This window comes from Pantherophis guttatus, chromosome 2 (assembly GCF_059756535.1).
Source record: "Pantherophis guttatus breed Tessera chromosome 2, ASM5975653v1, whole genome shotgun sequence".
Lineage (NCBI taxonomy): Eukaryota > Metazoa > Chordata > Lepidosauria > Squamata > Colubridae > Pantherophis > Pantherophis guttatus.
In genome coordinates, this window is record NC_142064.1 from 2,389,440 (window position 1) to 2,408,768 (window position 19,329).

At 44.4% G+C, this 19,329-nt stretch overlaps 1 protein-coding gene across 5 annotated transcripts in view; it reads right to left on the bottom strand.

Moving 5' to 3' along the window:
* NOL6 (nucleolar protein 6) overlaps positions 1-19,329 on the bottom strand; it is an 84,266-nt gene that overhangs the window by 41,257 nt on the left and 23,680 nt on the right. For all 5 annotated transcript variants that reach the window (XM_087885464.1, XM_060684455.2, XM_087885463.1 and 2 more), the window contains 8 exons: positions 15,879-16,001; positions 13,845-13,993; positions 12,364-12,439; positions 9,667-9,807; positions 7,150-7,267; positions 5,308-5,462; positions 3,913-4,076; positions 1,604-1,756 (listed from right to left, as the gene is read on the bottom strand). In XM_087885464.1, the coding sequence (XP_087741590.1) occupies positions 1,604-1,756; positions 3,913-4,076; positions 5,308-5,462; positions 7,150-7,267; positions 9,667-9,807; positions 12,364-12,439; positions 13,845-13,993; positions 15,879-16,001 (1,079 nt within the window). The remainder of the gene's footprint in view (positions 1-1,603; positions 1,757-3,912; positions 4,077-5,307; positions 5,463-7,149; positions 7,268-9,666; positions 9,808-12,363; positions 12,440-13,844; positions 13,994-15,878; positions 16,002-19,329) is intronic.

Sequence of the window (19,329 nt, forward strand, 5' to 3'; positions counted from 1 at the left end):
TGATACTTCTTGCAGACAGCTGGTCATTTGCATCCTTTTAGAGGGTTGTTGAGGCCACTTGGAGGTTTGTCTGTAGTCCTCAGGGTCACCTGAGTTGTGCAAATGGTTCCTGTAGTCTGCATTTTTTTCCTCTGGAAATCCATTCCTACTCCCACCCCATTCCAAGGGTCTTCATCCCAAATTCTATAGCTAAACGTCAGTAGAGATTCTCAGTCCTCCAGGTCATGGTTGTCCCCAAAGTGTTTTTTTTTTAAATCCTTCCATTCCCCACCATCCAGTCAGAGCTGAGGAAGCTCCTTGGATGAGAAGCGAAACGTCTTCAGAAGAAAAAAACCAGAAAGTCCAGTTGCCTCCTGAAAAAGCATCTTTGGGACATGAACAATGACAATGCAAAAAAATATATATATTTTTACCAATATTAATGAAACCTGAAGCTGTTTTTTTTTCCTCCTTTTAGGTGTGATGGACAAGTCAATTGAGAAACAATTTGGGGTGGTGACGGCTGCGAGGACTGCACTTGCCACACACTGGAAAAGAAAAAGGGTTGCCGACGGTTGGAAGAGTGGATTTTGAAATTGACTAAATTAGCAGAGATGGTGAAATTAACTGCTTTGTTTAGAGATGATGGGCTAGACAGCTTTATAGGAGACTGGAAACCGTTTGTGGACTTTCTATGCGCCAAAAGAATAACAGTTGCTTAACAGAGGGATTTGAAGATTAGGGTAATGCTTAGCTTAAACTGTTGACTTCTTTTTCTTCTTTCTTCGTGTGTGTGTGTGTGTGTGTGTGTGTATTAGAATAGAATAGAATAGAATAGAATAGAATAGAATAGAATAGAATAGAATAGAATAGGAATAAGAAAAGAGAATTATGGTAGGGAAGGGAAGGAGAGAGGAGAGAGGAGAGAGTTATGGAAGGGAAGGGAACGAGGAAGAGGGAAAGGAGAGGAGAAGGAAGGGAAGGAGGAAGGAGAGGAGAGGAGAGGAGAGAGTTATGGAAGGGAAGGGAAGGAGGAAAGAGGAGAGGAGAGGAGAGGAGGAGAGAGTTATGGAAAGGAAGGAAAAGAGGAAGGAGAGGAGAGAAGAGGAGAGAGTTATGGAAGGGAAGGGAAGGAGGAAAGAGGAGAGGAGAGGAGAGGAGAGGAGAGGAGAGGAGAGGAGAGGAGAGGAGAGGAGAGGAGAGGAGAGGAGAGAGTTATGGAAGGGAAGGGAAGGAGGAAAAAGGAGAGGAGAGGAGAGAAGAGGAGAGGAGAGAGTTATGAAAGGGAAGGAGAAAGAAGGAGAGGAGAGGAGAGGAGAGGAGAGGAGAGGAGAGGAGAGGAGAGGAGAGGAGAGGAGAGGAGAGGAGAGGAGAGAGTTATGGAAGGGAAGGGAAGGAGGAAGGAGAGGAGAGGAGAGGAGAGGAGAGGAGAGGAGAGGAGAGGAGAGAGTTATGGAAGGGAAGGGAAGGAGGAAGGAGAGGAGAGGAGAGGAGAGGAGAGGAGAGGAGAGGAGAGGAGAGGAGAGTTATGGAAGGGAAGGGGAGGAGGGTGAAGGGGAGGGGAGGGGAGGGGAGGGGAGGGGAGGGGAGAGGAGAGGAGAGGCCCAACGAGTTGCCTCCTCACCTGGGTGCCGTGAAGGGAGCTGGAGAGAGGAAAAGGAAGGCCGCTAATAAGTCCACGGCCTCCTCCGTGAGGCTGTCGCTGAGTAACTGAGCGTTGATCCATCGCTTGGCGAGACGGCAGCTGCCGCTAAAAGCCGGATATTGTTGCTGCAGCCTGTTTGGGAAGAGAAGTGAAGGAATCAGGACTAGGATCTTTTGAGGATCAAAGATCCTAAGAGGATGGAATGGCCAATGAGTTCTTGCTGGAAGAGATTCTGCTCTTTAGACAGAAGAGCTGATGAGAAGGGGTCTCAAGTTAGTTCTTGATTTACAACAGTTCATTTAGTGACCGAAGTTACAACGGCACTAACAAAAGTGACACGACCGTGTTTCACACTTACAACCGTTGGCAGCATCCCCGTGGTCAAAATTCAGACGCACGGCAATCGACTCATATTTATGACGGGTTGCAGTGTCCCGGGGTCAAGTGATCCCCTTTTGTGACCTTCTTGACAAAGATGGGAGGGGGGGGAGAGCCAAATTCACTTAGCAACCATGTTACTAACTTAAGAACCGCAGGGATTCGTATGGCAAGAAAAGTCGTAAAATGGGACGAAAGTAACACCTGCCTCACTTAGCAAGAGAAATTTTGAGCTCTATCGTGGTCTAAGTTGAGGACTCCAATCCTCCGCACAACTATGGAAATGCAAAGGCCCAAGCAGGAAGTAGATGGACCTCAGGAGCTGAATCTTGGCTGAATCAGCTGCCCTGGGAAAGGAAGAGGTTGGTGGTTGAAGCTTCCATCAAGGATAGGAGGACATGGCTCTTCTAACTCCTGAAGTTGGCAATCACACCCAAGGGTTGACTCATGGAGAGCTTGGAAGGGCCAGGGAGTTGGGGCCTACAAAGACTTGTTGGGCTGAAAACATGGAGGATTTCTCTTGGTGTTCACAAAGGACCTTCTCTACCACAACTGCATGGGAGAGGAGACACCAAATATTGGCTAGAAGAGAATGTTTATAGCTCAGGGTTGAGCCTGGATAGTTCAACAGACTAAAAACCTGTTATTAACATTCAGCTGTCTGCAATTATTGCATGTTCGAATCTCCCCAGGCTCAAGGTTGACTCAGCCTTCCATCCTTTCTAAGGTAGATAAATTGAGGACCCAATTTGTGGGGGCAATAAGCTGACTTTGTATAAATATACAAAAGGACGAAGGCTATTGCTTAACGCATTGTAAGCTGCCCTGAGTCTCCGGAGAAGGGCGGCATATAAATCTAATTTAAAAACAAAACAAAACTGTGGGGTCTTCTCTGAGCTTGGTGGTTTTCTTACAGACGTTTCATGACCCAACTAGGGAACATCATCAGCGCAAGGAAGAGAAGGAGGAGGAGGACGATGACGACGATTATGGGGTCCTTGGTGCCCTCTGAGCTTGGTGGTTTTCTTGCAGATGTTTCATGACCCAACTAGGGAACATCATCAGTGCAAGGAGGAGGAGGAGGAGGAGGAGGAGGAGGACTGTGTGGTCCTCGGTACTCTCTGAGCTTCGTGGTTCTCTTGCAGACTTTTCATGACCCAACTAGGGAACATCAGTGCTATTTGGGTTATGAAACGTCAATAGGAAAACCACCAAGCTTAGACAGCACCAAGGACCCCAGGCCAAATACCCCCTTCTTCCTTCATTCCCCCTAAAAAGAACATGCAGGTAGTCCTCGACCTATGACCCCCATCGAGCCTAAAATTTCTGTTGCTAAGTGAGACATTTGTTAAGTGAGTTTTGCCCCATTTTCCTGCCACAGCTGTTAAGTGAATCCGGCTTCCCTCTTGACTTTGCCTGGTCGCAAAAGGGGATCGCATGTCCTCGGGACACGGCAACGGTCATACGTACGAAACAGATGCCGAGCATCTTGAATTTTGATCCCGCCGTCATGGGGACACTGCATAGGTCGTAAATGTGAAAACCGGTCCTAAGTCACTTTTTTCAGTGCTGTTGTAACTTTGAACGGTCACTAAATGAACTGTTGTAAGTTGAGGACTACCTGTGTATCCAAAGGTGGATTTTGCATAATTTTACCACCGGTTCGCCCCACACCAAAAATGCTCACTTTGCACATACATGTGGCTTTCATGCATGCGCACAGCTTCGAAAAGATGGCTAAATAGGACGAGGGCATAGCGCCAGGGCGAGTGGGTGGGTCCACCCACAAATAGCCACTACCGGTTCACCCGAACCAGTTCGCCCAAACCGGCTAAATACCACCTCTGTGTATATCCCCCGAAAGAGCACAAGAGGAGTGGATCCAAGCAGAGAGGGCTCTTCCCTCTTACCCATGGAGCGAGCTAGTCAAGACAGGCAGATGTATGGTCTCAAGTTCCAGCTGCTGTGATTCTGGGGTGTCCTGGTACTTCAGCATCCCTTCCGGGGTGACCAACTCCTTCAGGATCTGGGGCTCCCGGTGGTAGGCCACTTGAAGGCGGAAGACGTAGCCATCCTACAGAAATACACCAAATTAGAAATTGCAACCGTCTTTCTCTGCTTCTCCATCCCAACTTTGCCGGGAAGCCTCTGTATCCCCGACGGGTAGTCCTCAACTTACGATCACAGTTGAGCCCAACATTTCCGCTGCTAAGCAAGACAGTTGGGTTCTGCCCCTTTGTAGGACTTCTCTTACGACCGTTGTTAAGCCCGTCACTGCAATTTCAGTGGGTAATCTGGTTGTAAAGTGAATCTGGCTCCCCCTTTTGACTTTTGCTTGTCAGAAGGAGATCACGTGACCTGAGATGCTGAAACCGATGTAAGTACATGCCAGTTGCCAAGCATCTGAATTTCGATCACGTGACAAGGGGAAATACTGCAACGGTCGTCAGTGTGGAAAACGGTGATCGGTCTCTGTTTTTCATTACTGCTGTTAACTTCAAATGATCACTAAATGAATGGATATAAGTCAAGGACTGCCTATATTTTCTCTAGGGCTGGAAAGGAGAAAAGAGATGGGTAGAAGGAGGGAGGGATGGAGGAAGGATGGATGGATGGAAAGAAGGAAGAGAGGGAGGGAGGGAGGATGGGTGGAAGGAAGGAAAGGGAGGAAGGAAGGATGGAAAAAAGAAAGGAAGGAAGGAAAGAGGGAGGGAGGAAGATAATAGAGAACGAAGGAAGATATTAGAGAAGGGAGGGAGGAAGATGATTTAGATGGAAGGAAATAAGGAAAGAGAGGGAGGAAGGAAGGGGAGAGGGAGAGAGGAAGGATGGATGGAAGATAATAGAGAAGGGAGGGAAGGAGAGAGGAAGGAAGATAATATAGATGGATAGATGGGTGGGTGGGTGGATGGATGAATAGAGATAGATGGAAGGGAAGGAGGGAGGGAGGGAGGGAGGATGGGTGGAAGGAAGGAAAGGGAGGAAGGAAGGATGGAAAGAAGGAAGGAAAGAGGGAGGAAGGAAGGGAGGGAGGATGGGTGGAAGGAAGATAATAGAGAACAAAAGAAGATAGTAGAGAAGGGAGGGAGGAAAATAATATAGATGGAAGGAAATAAGGAAAGAGAGGGAGGAAGGGAGAGAGGAAGGATGGATGGAAGATAATAGAGAAGGAAGGGAGGGAAGGAAGGAAGGAAGGAGAGAGAAAGAAAGATAATATAGATGGATAGATGGGTGGGTGGAAGGAAGGAGATAATAGAGATAGATGGAAGGGAAGGAGGGGGGGGGAGGTGCCCCAGGACTATCACCTTATGTATATCGGTGTAGGTGGCGGCTGGCCGGCACAGCAGGTGGTGTTGCTGGTTCAGGATTTCCGCCAGCTGCAACTGGAAAGCAGCTTTGATGCGCTGAATGGCCTCCTTGTCCCGAGGCCACTGACCGCTTCCCTCCATCTGGCAAATCACTGCAACGAGAGAAGGAAGCTCAGCAAGAGAGCAATGGTCAACCAAGGAGCCACAGAGCGGCCATCCGTGAGCCCTGCTGAAGAAGCATCAGCCCAAGGACCCAGCCTTTCCTCCTCCACCTGGTAGGCAGCTGGGCAGCTGCCTCTGGAAGGTCAGCAACTTTAGGGACACTAGCTGGGGTTGCCAGGGTGACAGAGATGGCCCTTGGGACTGGCAGTTTTGAATGGCCTTCTCCTCCCGTGTACAGGTCGTCCTCGGGTTACGACTGTAACGGAGCTGGCCATCCCAGCAGTAACTCAGGATAGCCATAAAATACGTTGATTACACGACTGATCAGATGTTATGATCCGTTCCGTTCCGTTCCGTTCTGTTCCATTCCATTCCATTATTCTATTCCATTCTATATTTATACTATTCTGTTCTGTTCTATATTCCCTTCTATATCTTCTATATCTCCCTTCTATATCTATATCTATATCTATTCCATTCCATTCCATTCCATTCTATATTTATACTATTCTGTTCTGTTCTATATTCTCTTCCCTTCCCTTCTATATTTATTCTATTCTATTCTATTCTATTCTATTCTATTCTATTCTATTCTATTCTATTCTATTCTATTCTATTCTATTCTATTCTATTCTATTCTATTCCATTCCATTCCATTATTCTATTCCATTCTATATTTATACTATTCTGTTCTGTTCTATATTCTCTTCTATATCTCCCTTCTATATCTTCTGTATCTCCCTTCTATATCTATATCTCTATCTATTCTATTCCATTCTATATTTATACTATTCTGTTCTGTTCTATATTCTCTTCCCTTCTCTTCCCTTCCCTTCTATATTTATTCTATTCTATTCTATTCTATTCTATTCTATTCTATTCTATTCTATTCTATTCTATTCTATTCTATTCTATTCTATTCTAATTGTATTCCATTCCATATTTATACTATTCTGTTCTGTTCTATATTTCTTATTCTATTCTTATTCTATTCTTATTCTATTCCCATTCCTATTCTATTCTATTCTAATTTCTTATTCTATTCTTATTCTATTCCATTCTAAGTTCCTTATTCATATTCATGTTCTGCTCTGTTCTAATTCTACTCTATTTTTCAACATCAACACAAAAACTCAGAAACACACCCAGAAACAGTGTCTACCCAACGACGGTAACTAAGTGAAGAAAAAGCTGAGCTAGGTGGCTTCTTATCAAACCTGCAGAGTTAGAAGAGGCCTCAAAGTCCAACTCTCCGTTCAACGCAGGAATCCGAATCAAAGCAACTCAAATTAACCCATCCAGCTGTACCACAATCTCTCTAGATAATAGGGGTTGAGCGTCAAACCCTCCTTATCTTTAGATGGTTTTACCTCTCTAGATAATAGGGGTTGAGCGTCAAAACCATTCTTGTCTTTAGATAATTTTTCTAACGTTCAACTTGAATCCGTGTTTCTGTAATGTGGGATTATTAACCTATGCGCTGAAAACTAGGATAAAGGAAAACAGGTATGGTCTTTCTGAGCCTCTGATCCCAAAGTCTACATGGCCACTTTCAATCGCCTCCTTTCCTTCCAGGATCTTCAAAACCAGAAGTCATCCCTTTTCAAAACTTACTGGAACTCAACCCAAGAAAGACTCGCATTTCCTTCCCACCCATCCTGGTGACAAAATCCTTACCTTTTATTGGGGCCACGTAAGCAGGACATGGTTTTTCCGCCACGGGGAGAAAGGATGCTCGGTCTTTGAACTTGCCGTGGAAGGTATAATCTGGTTTCACAGGGACTGGAGGAAAAGTCTAGGAAAGAATCAGAAAAAAAGACATATATGCCAAAATAAAAATGAAAGTCTGGAGGGGGGGGGAGTAGAGAAAACTAAAAATCACTCAAAAATTGATAGCACTTTCTATGTTATAGAATAGAATAACAGAGTCGGAAGGGACCTTGGAGGTCTTCTAGTCCAACCCTCTGTTCAGGCAGGAAAACCTATTCCATTTCAGACAAATGGTTGTCCAATCTCTTCTTAAAAACTTCCAGTGTTGGGGCATTCACAACTTCTGGTGGCAAGCTGTTCCACTGATTAATTGTTCTCCTTGTCAGGAAATTTCTCCTTAGTTCTAGGTTACTTCTCTCCTTGATCAGTTTCCATCTTCTTTGTGGCAGCCCCTGAGATATTGGAAGACTGCTATCGTGTCTCCCCTAGTCCTTCTCTTTATCAAACTAGACATACTCAATTCCTGCAACCGTTCTTCATGTTTTAGCCTCCAGCCTCCTAATCCTCTTTGTTGCTCTTCTCTGCACTCTTTCTAGAGTCTCAACATCTTTTTTACATCATGGTGACCAAAACTGAATGCCATATTCCAAGTGTGGCCTTACCAAGACCTTCTAAAGTGGTATTAACACTTCACGTGATTTTGATTCAATCCCTCTGTTAATGCAGCCTAGAACACATTTAAGGTAGGTTCTCTAGAACATTGTGACTCCTAGAATCATAAGGCTGGAAGGGACTGTTAGGATATGGTTTGAGCCTAACAAGTTGTCCAGGCAATATATGTGTTCTGTGACTTTAATATGAATCTGTATTGTGTGACTTTAAAGTTTTCCCGCTGATTCATTGTAATGCTGAGTCATGCTGCAATTAGTTGTGAACATATTTTAAGAAAAATACTGTAACGTATTCAGTTGATGATAAGCTACCATTGTGTGAAGAGTGCTATCCATTGTGCTATCATCGGTTGGATGGATCTGCTACCATCGTGGTTTGTGAACCAGAGTGAGTTTGCTATACTAACCAACTACTGTTTGTGTGGTAAGAAGATTTTGTATCACTGGACTGATTTAACTGGCAAAGACTTGGATTTGTTTAAAGACGATGAGATTGTTTTTTTCACTATAAAGTAAACTTTTGATAAACCAGTTTGCACATCTCTTATTCATTGCTCTCAGCAACGTTTCTCTGTGCTCTACACTCTGCTGGTTGGTAACACAACAACAATATCCTTAACATGGACTCTGGAGGTCTTCTGCTCCAACTCTCTGCTCAAGGCATAAATCCTTATACCATCCCTACCAAAGGGTTGTCCAATCTTTTCTTGAAAACTTACAGTGATGGAACATCTACAACCCTGGGAGTCGTTGTATTAGTTGGTTCCTCCTTTTTTCTAGCTTGGATCTCCTCCAAAGAGTTTCCACGCATTGCTTCTTGTCCTGCCTTCAGGGGCTTTGGAGAATAGCTTGACTCCCTCTTCTTTGGGGCAGCCCCTCAAATATTGGAAGACTGCTCTCATGTCTCTCTTAAGCCTTCTCTTTGTTAGGCTACATATACCGAGCTCCGATGGCAGTTCATCATACGATGTAGCCTCCAGGCCCCTGATCATCCTGGTTGCTCTTCCCTGCAAATTCTCAGATTTTCAATCAACCAAGAGTTTTGGGGTTGGTACCCCTACAAGAAAGCACTGCCCCCATTTTTGGTCGCCCCAGAAACAGTGACATCCCAAATAATCTAGGTAGGACAGCCTACCTGAGAACTTCAGCCTGGGCAGAATGTAGCTCAGTATTTCTCAACTTTGGAAGCTTGAAGATGGGTGGATTTCAACTCCCAGAATCCCCCAGCCAGCGCTGCTGGCTGGGGGATTCTGGGAGTTGAAGTCCACCCATCTTCAAGCTTCCAAGGTTGAGAAACACTGATGTAGTTGTTTGATAACTTCAGCCTGATGCAAAGTTTCCTGAAACCCCTTCCTTCCACCACCACCACCCACTCCCCAGAATACAGGTAATCCTCAATTTACAACAGCTCATTTAATGACCATTCAAAGTTACAATGGCCCTGAAAATGAATTATGGCCGTTTTTCACACTTAACGACCGTTGCAGTATCCCCAGGGACACGTAATCAAAATTCAGATGCTACTGGCTCATATTCATGAGGGTCGCAGGGTCCCTGAATCATGTGATCCCTTTTTGCAACCTTTTGACAAGCCAAGGTTCACTTAACAACCGGGTTACGCGATTCACTTAACAACAGCGGCAAGAAAGGTCATAAAATGGGACAAAACTCACTTAACTACAGTCTCTGTTAGGAACAGAAATTTGGGGTTCAATTGGAGTCGTAAGTCAAGGACTACCCGTGCCCCCAAAAGTTTCGTTCCTGGGTTGCCACCCCTTCTCCCGGCACCTTCCGTTCATCGCGCTCAACTCACATCTGTGTAGCAAAGGGCAGGGTGAGCTCCTTGTACCGCTGTCACCGTTAAGGGCATCCCCTCCAGGTGCCAGAGCTTGCGGCTCAGGTCGTCGTAGGAACGGATCAAGCTGACCATGTCTTCCTCGCCAGTCCCTGCAGGCTGCGGACACCCCAGAGAAACCAGGGGGCCAAGAAGGAATAACAGCACAAAGTCAATCCACCTTTTTCCAAAATCAGGAGGAAAAGGAATAGCAAAGGAAAAAGGGCTTTTGATGGAGTGGGTGGGGTTGGGGCTGAGAAATTGATACGCCCCTTTTAAGTACTAAACCACAAGGATGCAGCTTAATATAAATTTAATAAATAGGAAACAGAAAAAGTGTTGCTTGGTTGTTCCCTTGTAGACGTTTCACTACCCAACCAGGTTACAACATCAGTGCAAGAAGGGAGTGGGGTTTAAGCAGGGGTGAAATGTAAAATTTGTTACTACTGGTTCTGTGGGCGTGGCTTGGTGGGGGGGATAATGTGACTGGGTGGGCGTGGCCAACTTTTTTTCTTTTTTTAAACTTTTCAAAGCATTTTTTCTAATGCTTTGAAAAGCCTCTCTGCCGATCAGGCAACTCAGCTGGCATCATCAGAGACTTTTCAAAGCATTTTTTTTACCACCTCTTCGGCCAAGAGGTTGTAGAAAAAAAATGCTTTGAAAAGCCTCTGAGGATCCCAGCTGAGCCGCGCGATCATCAGAGGTTGTTTTTTTTTTTACTTTTAAAAGCATTTTTTTGTCAGAAGAGGTTGTAGAAAAAATGTTTTTAAAAGTAAAAAAAAAAAAAGCCTCTGATGATCGTGCGACTCAGCTGAGTATGGGAGGGGGCCCACAGGGATTTTTGCTACCAGTTCTCTGAACCACCCGCCACCATCGCTACCGGATCGGGCGATCCGGTCCTAACCGGGAGCATTTCACCCCTGGGTTTAAGGAGAGGAGGAGGAGGAGGAGGAAGACTGTTAGGTCCTTGATGCTCTCTGAGCTTGGTTGTTTTCTTGCAAACATTTCATGACTCAAAAAGATAACATCTTCAGTGCCTGAAAGGAGGGGTTTTTTTTTCACACTGTTTATCTACAAGTAGCTTGTCCTTGTAAACAACAGAAAGAAAACAATACTCCCACTAACATAGAGCAAGCCACTTGTATTTAAACAGAGCACTCCACCTCCCTTCCAGGACTGATGATGTCACCAAGTTAGGTAATGAAACGTCTGCAAGAAAACTGCGAAGCTCAGAGAGCACCAAGGACCACATAGCTGAACCCTGATCTACAAATATTCTATCTAAACCACTTGTCTATAAACAGAGCAAAGCCCCTCTCTTTAGCACTGATCATGTTATCTAGTTAGGTAATGAAATGTCGGCAAGAAAACCACCAAGCTCAGAAAGCACCAGAAACCTCACAGTCCTTTTCTTCTTTCTTCTTTCTTCTTCCTTTTCTCCTCCTCCTCCTCCTCCTCCTCCTCCTCCTCCTCCTCCTCCTCTCCACAAACCCCACTCCCTTCTAGCACTGATGATGTTACTTAGTTGGGTCATGAAACGTCTGCAGGAAATCCAACCAAGCTCAGAGAGCACCAGGGACCCCAGAGTAGCTCCAGCACTAAAATTCTGTCATTCTGGGACCGCTTTGTCTAAAGGGCACCTGGGAGCCCCCCTAAAAATGAAGAAAGGCTCTTTCAAAGAGAGTTTTTGGAGGGGCTCTTGAAATGCACACTGCATGGGGTTGGGAGTGTGCAAGGGAGATTAGCATTTCCTTCTTGGTTTAGAGAGTTTTATTTTGTGGGGTTATTTTTCTTCCCAGAGCATCCCTGGGTGGAAAGGACAAGAGAATCTCCTTGAAAGGGAGTTGCGTCCCTTTCTGCGTTCCTTTCTGGATCGGGACTCCCTACACACAGTCACTCATGCCCTCGTCACCTCCCGCCTGGACTATTGTAATGCTCTCTACATGGGGCTCCCCTTGAGGAGCATCCGGAGGCTCCAACTGGCACAGAGTGCGGCCGCGCGGGTGGTAATGGGAGCGACATGGCGTTCCCATGTAACACCCCTCCTGTGTGAGCTGCACTGGCTCCCGGTGGTCTTCCGGGTGCGCTTCAAGGTTTTGGTTACCACTTTTAAAGCGCTCCATTGCTTAGGACCTGGTTATTTACAGGACCGCCTGCTACCACAAATAGCCTCCCACCAGCCAGTACGCTCTCATAGAGAGGGGCTCCTCCGGGTGCCGTCAGCCAAGCAGTGTCGACTGGCGGCCCCCAGGGGGAGAGCCTTCTCTGTGGGGGCACCTACTCTCTGGAACGAGCTTCCCCTGGAGATACGGAGGATCCCAGATCTGCGCACTTTCCACCGTGCTCTTAAGACCCTCTTATTCCAGCAAGCCGGCCTGGCCTAATTTTTCTCCCCCTTCTTTTAAATTTTAAACTGAAATTTTAATGTGTTTTAAATTTACTGGGATTTTAATTGTCGTGGGCTAAATTATTTAATTTGGTTTTAAATTGTTTTTAACTTTTGTATTTCTGCATTTTATCCTGTGCCTGTTCACCGCCCTGAGTCCTTCGGGAGTAGGGCGGTATACAAATTTAATAAAACTAAACTAAAACTAAACTAAACTTGGGCAAATATCTCAAGAGACGTGCAGGGATGGCAAAGAAGAAGACAAGGAAGAAGGTGGAAAGGGACCTCACCTCACGCCCCAGTTTAATTAGGGGTTCCAGCAGGGCCCCCGTGTACGAAATAGAAGTCTCCGGAATGTCCAGGTGCCTGGAAAGAAGAGAAAACAAAGGAGACAAAGCAGCATTACAAATATCTCTTCTTCTTCAAAGTCCGTTTGCGTTCTTCCTGCCTCCTAAACAACTTCTGAAGCTGCCAAGAATTAGGGTTGCATTCAGGCATCTCCCCCCTAAACAAAGGTATCGTTGGCTTAAGGCCAGTTTGGGGCAACGTCTAAAACCAGCCAAGATGGTTTGTAAACCACGGTTTACAGCTGTGCACAATGATCATTGTTGCTTTTCCAGTAAACAGTGGTGAAAACGAGCCATGGTTTAGTACAATGGGTGAATAGAGTGAAACTCTGCTGGGATTTCAAGGAGATAAAAGTGGTCGGTAGGATGTTTGGTCCCTCTTGAGCTTGGTTGTGTACTGATGACGTTGTCTAGTTGGGTCATGAAACGTCTACAAGGAAACCACCAAGCTCAGAGAACACCAAGGACTTTAGAGTCCTCCTCCTCCCCACACACACCCCTCCCTTCTAGCACTGATGATGTTACCTAGCTGGATCGTGAAACATTTGCAAGAAACAACCAAGCTCAGAGAGCTCTCTCACAATTCAACTCTTGAGCTACAAATATTTTCTTCTATTGGTATCGCTCTAGATAAATATTAGACAAAAATCAAGCAGTACACAATAGTCTAGTCAAGGCACCACAAAGAAACACTCCCACCAACACTGACGGGGTAAGCTATTAGTATATTTATTTTATTTTATTTTAATTATTTATTTATTCAATTTATATGCCGCCCCTCTCCGGAGACCCAGGGCGGCTCAAAAAACCACTATAATGTGATTTAAAATCACATATAAATGGCAAGCAAACCTCCCCCCTCCCTTCTAGCACTGATGATGTTACCTAGTTGGGTCATGAAACGTCTGCGAGAAAACCACCAAGCTCAGAGAGCACCAAAAATATCACTTTTCAACCCTGAGCTACAAATATTCTCTATTTTTAAAAAAGGTGGCATACAGCCTGCATTCCACCTCAAGCCTCTGTTTCTGTAAAAAGGGTTTGCTTGTGGGATTTTGCTCACTCCTACGTTATCCTTCGGGAGAAGGGCGGCATACAAATCCAATAAATAAATAATATAATAAATAAATTATCCAGTTAGGGTTCTGGTCAGATTTCCAAATAAAGGAAAATATACGTAGCTCAGGAGGAGTCCTTGGTGCTCTCTGAGCTTGCCTTTTTTTCTTGCAGACGTTTCATTACCTAATTAAGTAACATCATCAGTGCTAGTGATGTTACCTAGTTAGAATAATGAAACATCTGCAAGAAAACAAGCCAAGATCAGAGAGAATTAAAAATGAAAATCAAGATGCTCCTGACAAGATAAGCCCCCCATTTCATCTTCATGTTCTCTTATACGGAAGGATTATCTTAACTCTACTCACAGTTTCAAAATATGACGTATTATTTGCTCTGGAACAAGACGTTTCTGGCACAGATTTGCAGCATCCCACAAAACGGCCTCGCAGATGGCGCCATCTTGGAAACGCCTCAGCTCCGACCGCTCTCCCCAAAATTGCCGAAACTCCATGGCCTACAGGAACAGACGTAAGAGAGGTATTTTCCACCCCTTTTCGGCACATTATCCTTCAACAACTATAAGGCAATTCAAGTAATTTAACAATTGGAGATTCCATAGGGACTGTAGCAGAATAACAGAGTTGGAAGGGACCTTGGAGGTCTTCTAGTCCAACCCCCTGCTTAGGCAGGAAACCCTACACCACTTCAGACAAATGGTTGTCCAATCTCTTCTTAAAAACCTCCAATGATGAATCACCCACAACTTCTGGTGGCAAGTTGTTCCACTGATTGTTCTCTCTGTAACGAAATTTCTCCTTAGTTCCAGGTTGTTTCTCTCCTTGATGAGTTTCCACCTGTTGCTTCTTGTCCTGCCCTCAGGTGCTTTGGAGAATAGCTTGACTCCCTCTTCTTTGTGGCAGCCCCTCAAATATTGGAAGACTGCTTTCATGTGGAGACATGATAGACCATACATTCCCAGTTCCAGCAACCGTTCTTCCTATGTTTTAGCCTCCAGTCCTCTAATCCTCTTTGTTGCTCTTCTCTGCACTCTTTCCAGAGTCTCCACATCTTTTTTACATCATGGCGACCAAAACTGGATGCAATATTCCAAGTGTGGTCTTAGAAAGGCATTATAAAGTGGTATTTTGTTTTGTTTTTTTATCCTGCCTTTCTTATTATAAATAATTCAAGGTAGTATCGATGCATAATATTCCTTTCTTTTGCTATTTACCTCAGAACAACAACCCTGTGAGGTGGCCTGGGCTGAAAGAGACTGACTAGTCCAAAGTCACCCAGCTAGCTTTCATGACTAAGACAAGACTAGAACTCACCATCTGTTGGTGATTGGCCCAAAGTCACTCAGCTAGCTTTTATGCCTAGGGTGGATCTAAAACACACTGTCTCCTGGTGAGTTGGCCCAAAGTCATCCAAGTGACTTTCACGCCCAAGGCAAAACTAGAACTCACTTTCTCCTGCTGATTGCTTAAGGCAGGACTACAACTCATAATCTCCTGGTTTCTAGACCAGCACCTGAACCCCTGCACCAAACTGGCCCCTAAAAAGAGGAACGGATTCCAATATTCTTTGGAAGAGTCCCATCACCTTTGAGAGCTGTATGCAACAAAATTTCATTTTAATGTATGCCAATTAATGTAGAAAGTAAAAATAAAGTTATTGTATTGTATTGTATTGCATTGCATTGCATTCTTCTCTTTTCTCCTCTCCTCTCTTCTACTCTACTCTACCCTACTCTATTTTCTGTTCTGTTCTGTTCTGTTCCCTTCCCTTCCATTATTCTATTCTATTCTATTCTATTCTATTCTATTCTATTCTATTCTATTCTATTCTATTCTATTCTATTCTATTCCTGTGATGGCGGGGGGGGCGTGTGTGTGGGGCATTGTATAATGGGTGTAAGCACGCATGGAAGCACTATCGCATGCTCTTTTGGCACCTGAGGAAAAAAGGTTAGACATCACTGTTCTACTCTATTCTATTATTATTCTATTACTATATTCTATTCTATTCTATTACTATATTCTATTCTATTATTTTTCTATTCTATTCCCATATTCTATTCTATAATCTCTTCTATAATTCTATTCTATTCCTATTTATTCTGTTCCTATATTCTATTCTGTTCTGTTCTGTTCTGTTTTATACATGCTGTCCAATAAAGACTTCAGTAAGCCGGGATTATTTGCTCTGGGTCCTGCATTTGATTCCGCAACATGTTCTGAATTAGATGGACATGCCTGTCCAGTGTGCCAGGCACATTCTTCACGAAGCGTCCTCTAACCTGGTGGGCTATGAGAACCAAAGTTCTTGTGGTCAAATCTTGCACTGGCTGAAGTTTTCCATCCAGAAACGGTAAATCAGCAGCCTAGCCTGGTCCTCACCTCATCTTGATCTGCTTCTGGTCCTCGCTCCAAAACACTGTTTGCAAAGTCAAGATTTAGCAACAGTCCGAAGGATAAGGAACCGACGTCTTTGTGCTTCGGGGGGTCGACGTGAATCGGCCACTGGAAGAAAAGACAGCAGGAGAAAAATTAGCGAAGGCAGTTAGGAAAAACCAGCCACCACCTGCCATCTTTAGACTGGAGGGTAAAACATACAAACAACGATTGCAGGAACTGGGTATGTCTAGTTTAATGAAAAGAAGGACCAGGGGTGACATGATAGCAGTTGTCCAATATCTCAGGGGCTGCCACAAAGAAGAGGGAGTCAAGCTGTTCTCCAAAGCACCAAAAGGCAGAAAAAGAAGCAATGGATGGAAACTAATCAAGGAGAGAAGCAACCTGGAATTAAGGAAAAACTTCCTAACAGTGAGAAAAATTCATCAGTGGAACAACTTGCCTCCAGAAGTTGTAAATCCTCCAACACTGGAAGTTTTTAAGAAGAGATTGGACAACCATTTCTCTGAAATGGTATATAGGGTTTCCTGCCTAAAGCAGGGGGTTGGACTAGAAGACCTCCAAGGTCCCTTCCAACTCTCTTATGACCCAGATTTGGAGTTCTGAGAGGCGTTTCTTTCTCAGCAATCAATAAGATCATATCTTGGTCACTTGGCAACCAGCCTGCATTAATGGCAGTTTGAAGTGTCCCCGTCAGGGGTGGGTAACTATGGCCTCTTTATGACTTGTGAACTTCAACTCCCAGAATTCCTGAAGGCTGGAGAATTCTGGGAGCTGAATCTACAGCTGTTAAAATTGCCAAGGTTGGGCACTTCTGCCCTATACCATTCTGGACATTGGCTGTGTAGTTTCTTTTTGAAAACCTCCAGTGATGGAGCACCCACAGCTTCTGGAATTAAACGGTCCCACTGGGACCTCACTCTTTTGAGTTGGACAAATGTCCTGTTAGCACAACACAAAAATCTGGTGGCTTTGTCCGGAAATCAAGAAATATTGGAGGAAAATAAAAATATGGATAGTAGAAATAATAGAGCAAGAAATTGAATTGGAACCAGAAATCTTTTTATTAGGCATGATTAAAGGGAACATTAGAAAAGACATAAAATATTTAACACTACCTATAATCACGGCGGCTAGACTGGCATTAGCACAATTGTGGAAAACAGATCGTTTGCCAACGGATCAGGAGGTAATTCAAAAAAATTATACATATGCAGAAATGGACAAATTAACTTTAGAACTGAAAGACAAGGAAGACTCAAAATATTTTAAAGTATGGAATAGATGGTATAAGTGGATAAATCAAAAGAAAAGAGGGTAAAGATAAAATTTAGTAAAAAATTAAAAGTAATAAATAGGCACCGTCATTTAGATAGAATAGGTAATAAGTCACTGTCTATATATGTGTGTATATATAATTACATATATTTAGTCTGTTTGTGGTGATTTGTATTGTATATGTAATTTTATGATTGAGAATAATTTGTATATTTTTATCTTTTTAAGCTTAATAAAGTTTGTTTTTTTTAAATTAAAAAAAATAAATTAATAAAACAACACAAAAATCTTTTCCAAAGCACCAGAGGGCAAAACAAGAAGCAAAGGATGGAAACTAATCAAGGAGAGAAGCAACCTGGAATTAAGGAGAAACTTCCAAACAGTGAGAAAAATTAACCAGTGGAACAGCTTGCCACCAGAAGTTGTGGCTGCACCAGCACTGGAAGGTTTTAAGAAGAGACTGGACAACCATTGGTCTGAAATGGGATACGGTTTCCTGCCTGAGCAGGGGATTGGACTAGATGACCTCCAAGGTGCCTTCCAACTCTTGTTATTCTGTTCTATTCTATTTTAAGTCATTTTGAGGACTGCGCTGTCATCTTCAGACTCTAGATATGGCAACTGACTGCAATTTTAGATAACCCAGAAAGTATAATACTCTGAACCCTTAGAAGGCAGGAGTTTTGGGGTTAAGTGAAATCTGGCTTCCCCATTGACTTTTGCTTGTCAGAAAGTCACAAAAGGAGACCACCTGAACCCAGGACACTGCGGCCGTCATAAATACAGGTAGTCCTCGACTTACGACCACAATCAAACCCAGAATTTATGTTGTTAAATGAGAAATTTGTTCAGTTTCTGTTTGTTTGCCCCATTTTACCATTTTTTTTGCCACCGTCACTAAGTGAATTGCTACAGCAGTAAAATGAGCAACACGGTTGTTAAGTGAATCCGGCTTCCCTGCCAGAAGGTCGCAAAAGGGGATCACGTGACCCCCAGGGACACAACCTCCGTCATGTTGTCGAGCATCCAAGTGTCAATCATGCGACTGTGGGGATGCTGCAATGGTCGTAAGGGTGAAAAACGGTTGTAAGTCACTTTTTCCAGTGCTGTTATAACTTTGAACGGTCACTAAACGAACTGTGGTAAGTCGAGGTCTACCTGTATGAACCACTTGCCAAGCGTCTGAATTCTGATCAGGTGGCCATGAGGAAAGCTGTCACAGCTGTAAATCTGAAAACTACTCATAAATTTGTAAATATGAATGAGTCAGTAAATGAATCGTCGTAAGTCAAGGACCACCTGCATCTCTGACCGTGTGATACTTTGGCCCTGATAGATGGCCAATATCTGAACAGCCACAAATTGAGTATCCGTGTTTCCCCAAAAATAAGACCTGGTCCAGTGGTGAAATTCTACCGGTTCGCACCGGTTCATGCGATGATCTGTCCCCGTCCACACACACACACAAACACAGCCAGCCGAGGGTTAAGAAAGTACTTGGCACGCACACAGCTCGTTATCTCAAACTTGGCAGCAATATAATCACCGTCTGCCAAGAGCTTTTACTGCAACAGATAACATAAAATTACATACGCATTGCAAATAGTCCAGCAAAACAATATCCCTTTCGGCAGCTTCAGACATTGTTCAAGTGACTAGCCAAAGTTCATTTTTGTTCGTCACGGAGTTTTACCAGCCACCACCCTCTCTTATATAGTCTCTGGGGTGTGGTCCAGTGACTCAGTTCTAATCCCTAGCACGCCTCCTTGGCTGCTGCAACCATTTATCATGCCTTCGTTGGCGTGTATCCAGGAACGACGGCTCTCCTTCCTCGCCCTCATCCGAGACACCTGGCTCCTGGCTAATCTCCTCTCCCTCGGCCGGCACCTGAGACAGTGCCAGAGGGGAGGGGCCTGGAGAGGGAGGCCTGGCTGACTCCTCTTCCTCATGTTCGGAGCTTTCTTCCTCCAATGAGATAGGCTCAGAGGGCGGGGCCACAACATGCGAACCGGTAGTGATAAAAGCTACCAGTTTGACGAACCGGCAGTAAAAAAAAAAAAAAGCTACTGGTTGGTCCGAACTAGCATTTCTGACAATCAACTGTGCCGCGCGATTTATATTCGCTAGAAAGCAGGAAAGCAGAATGCGTTTGGCGCAC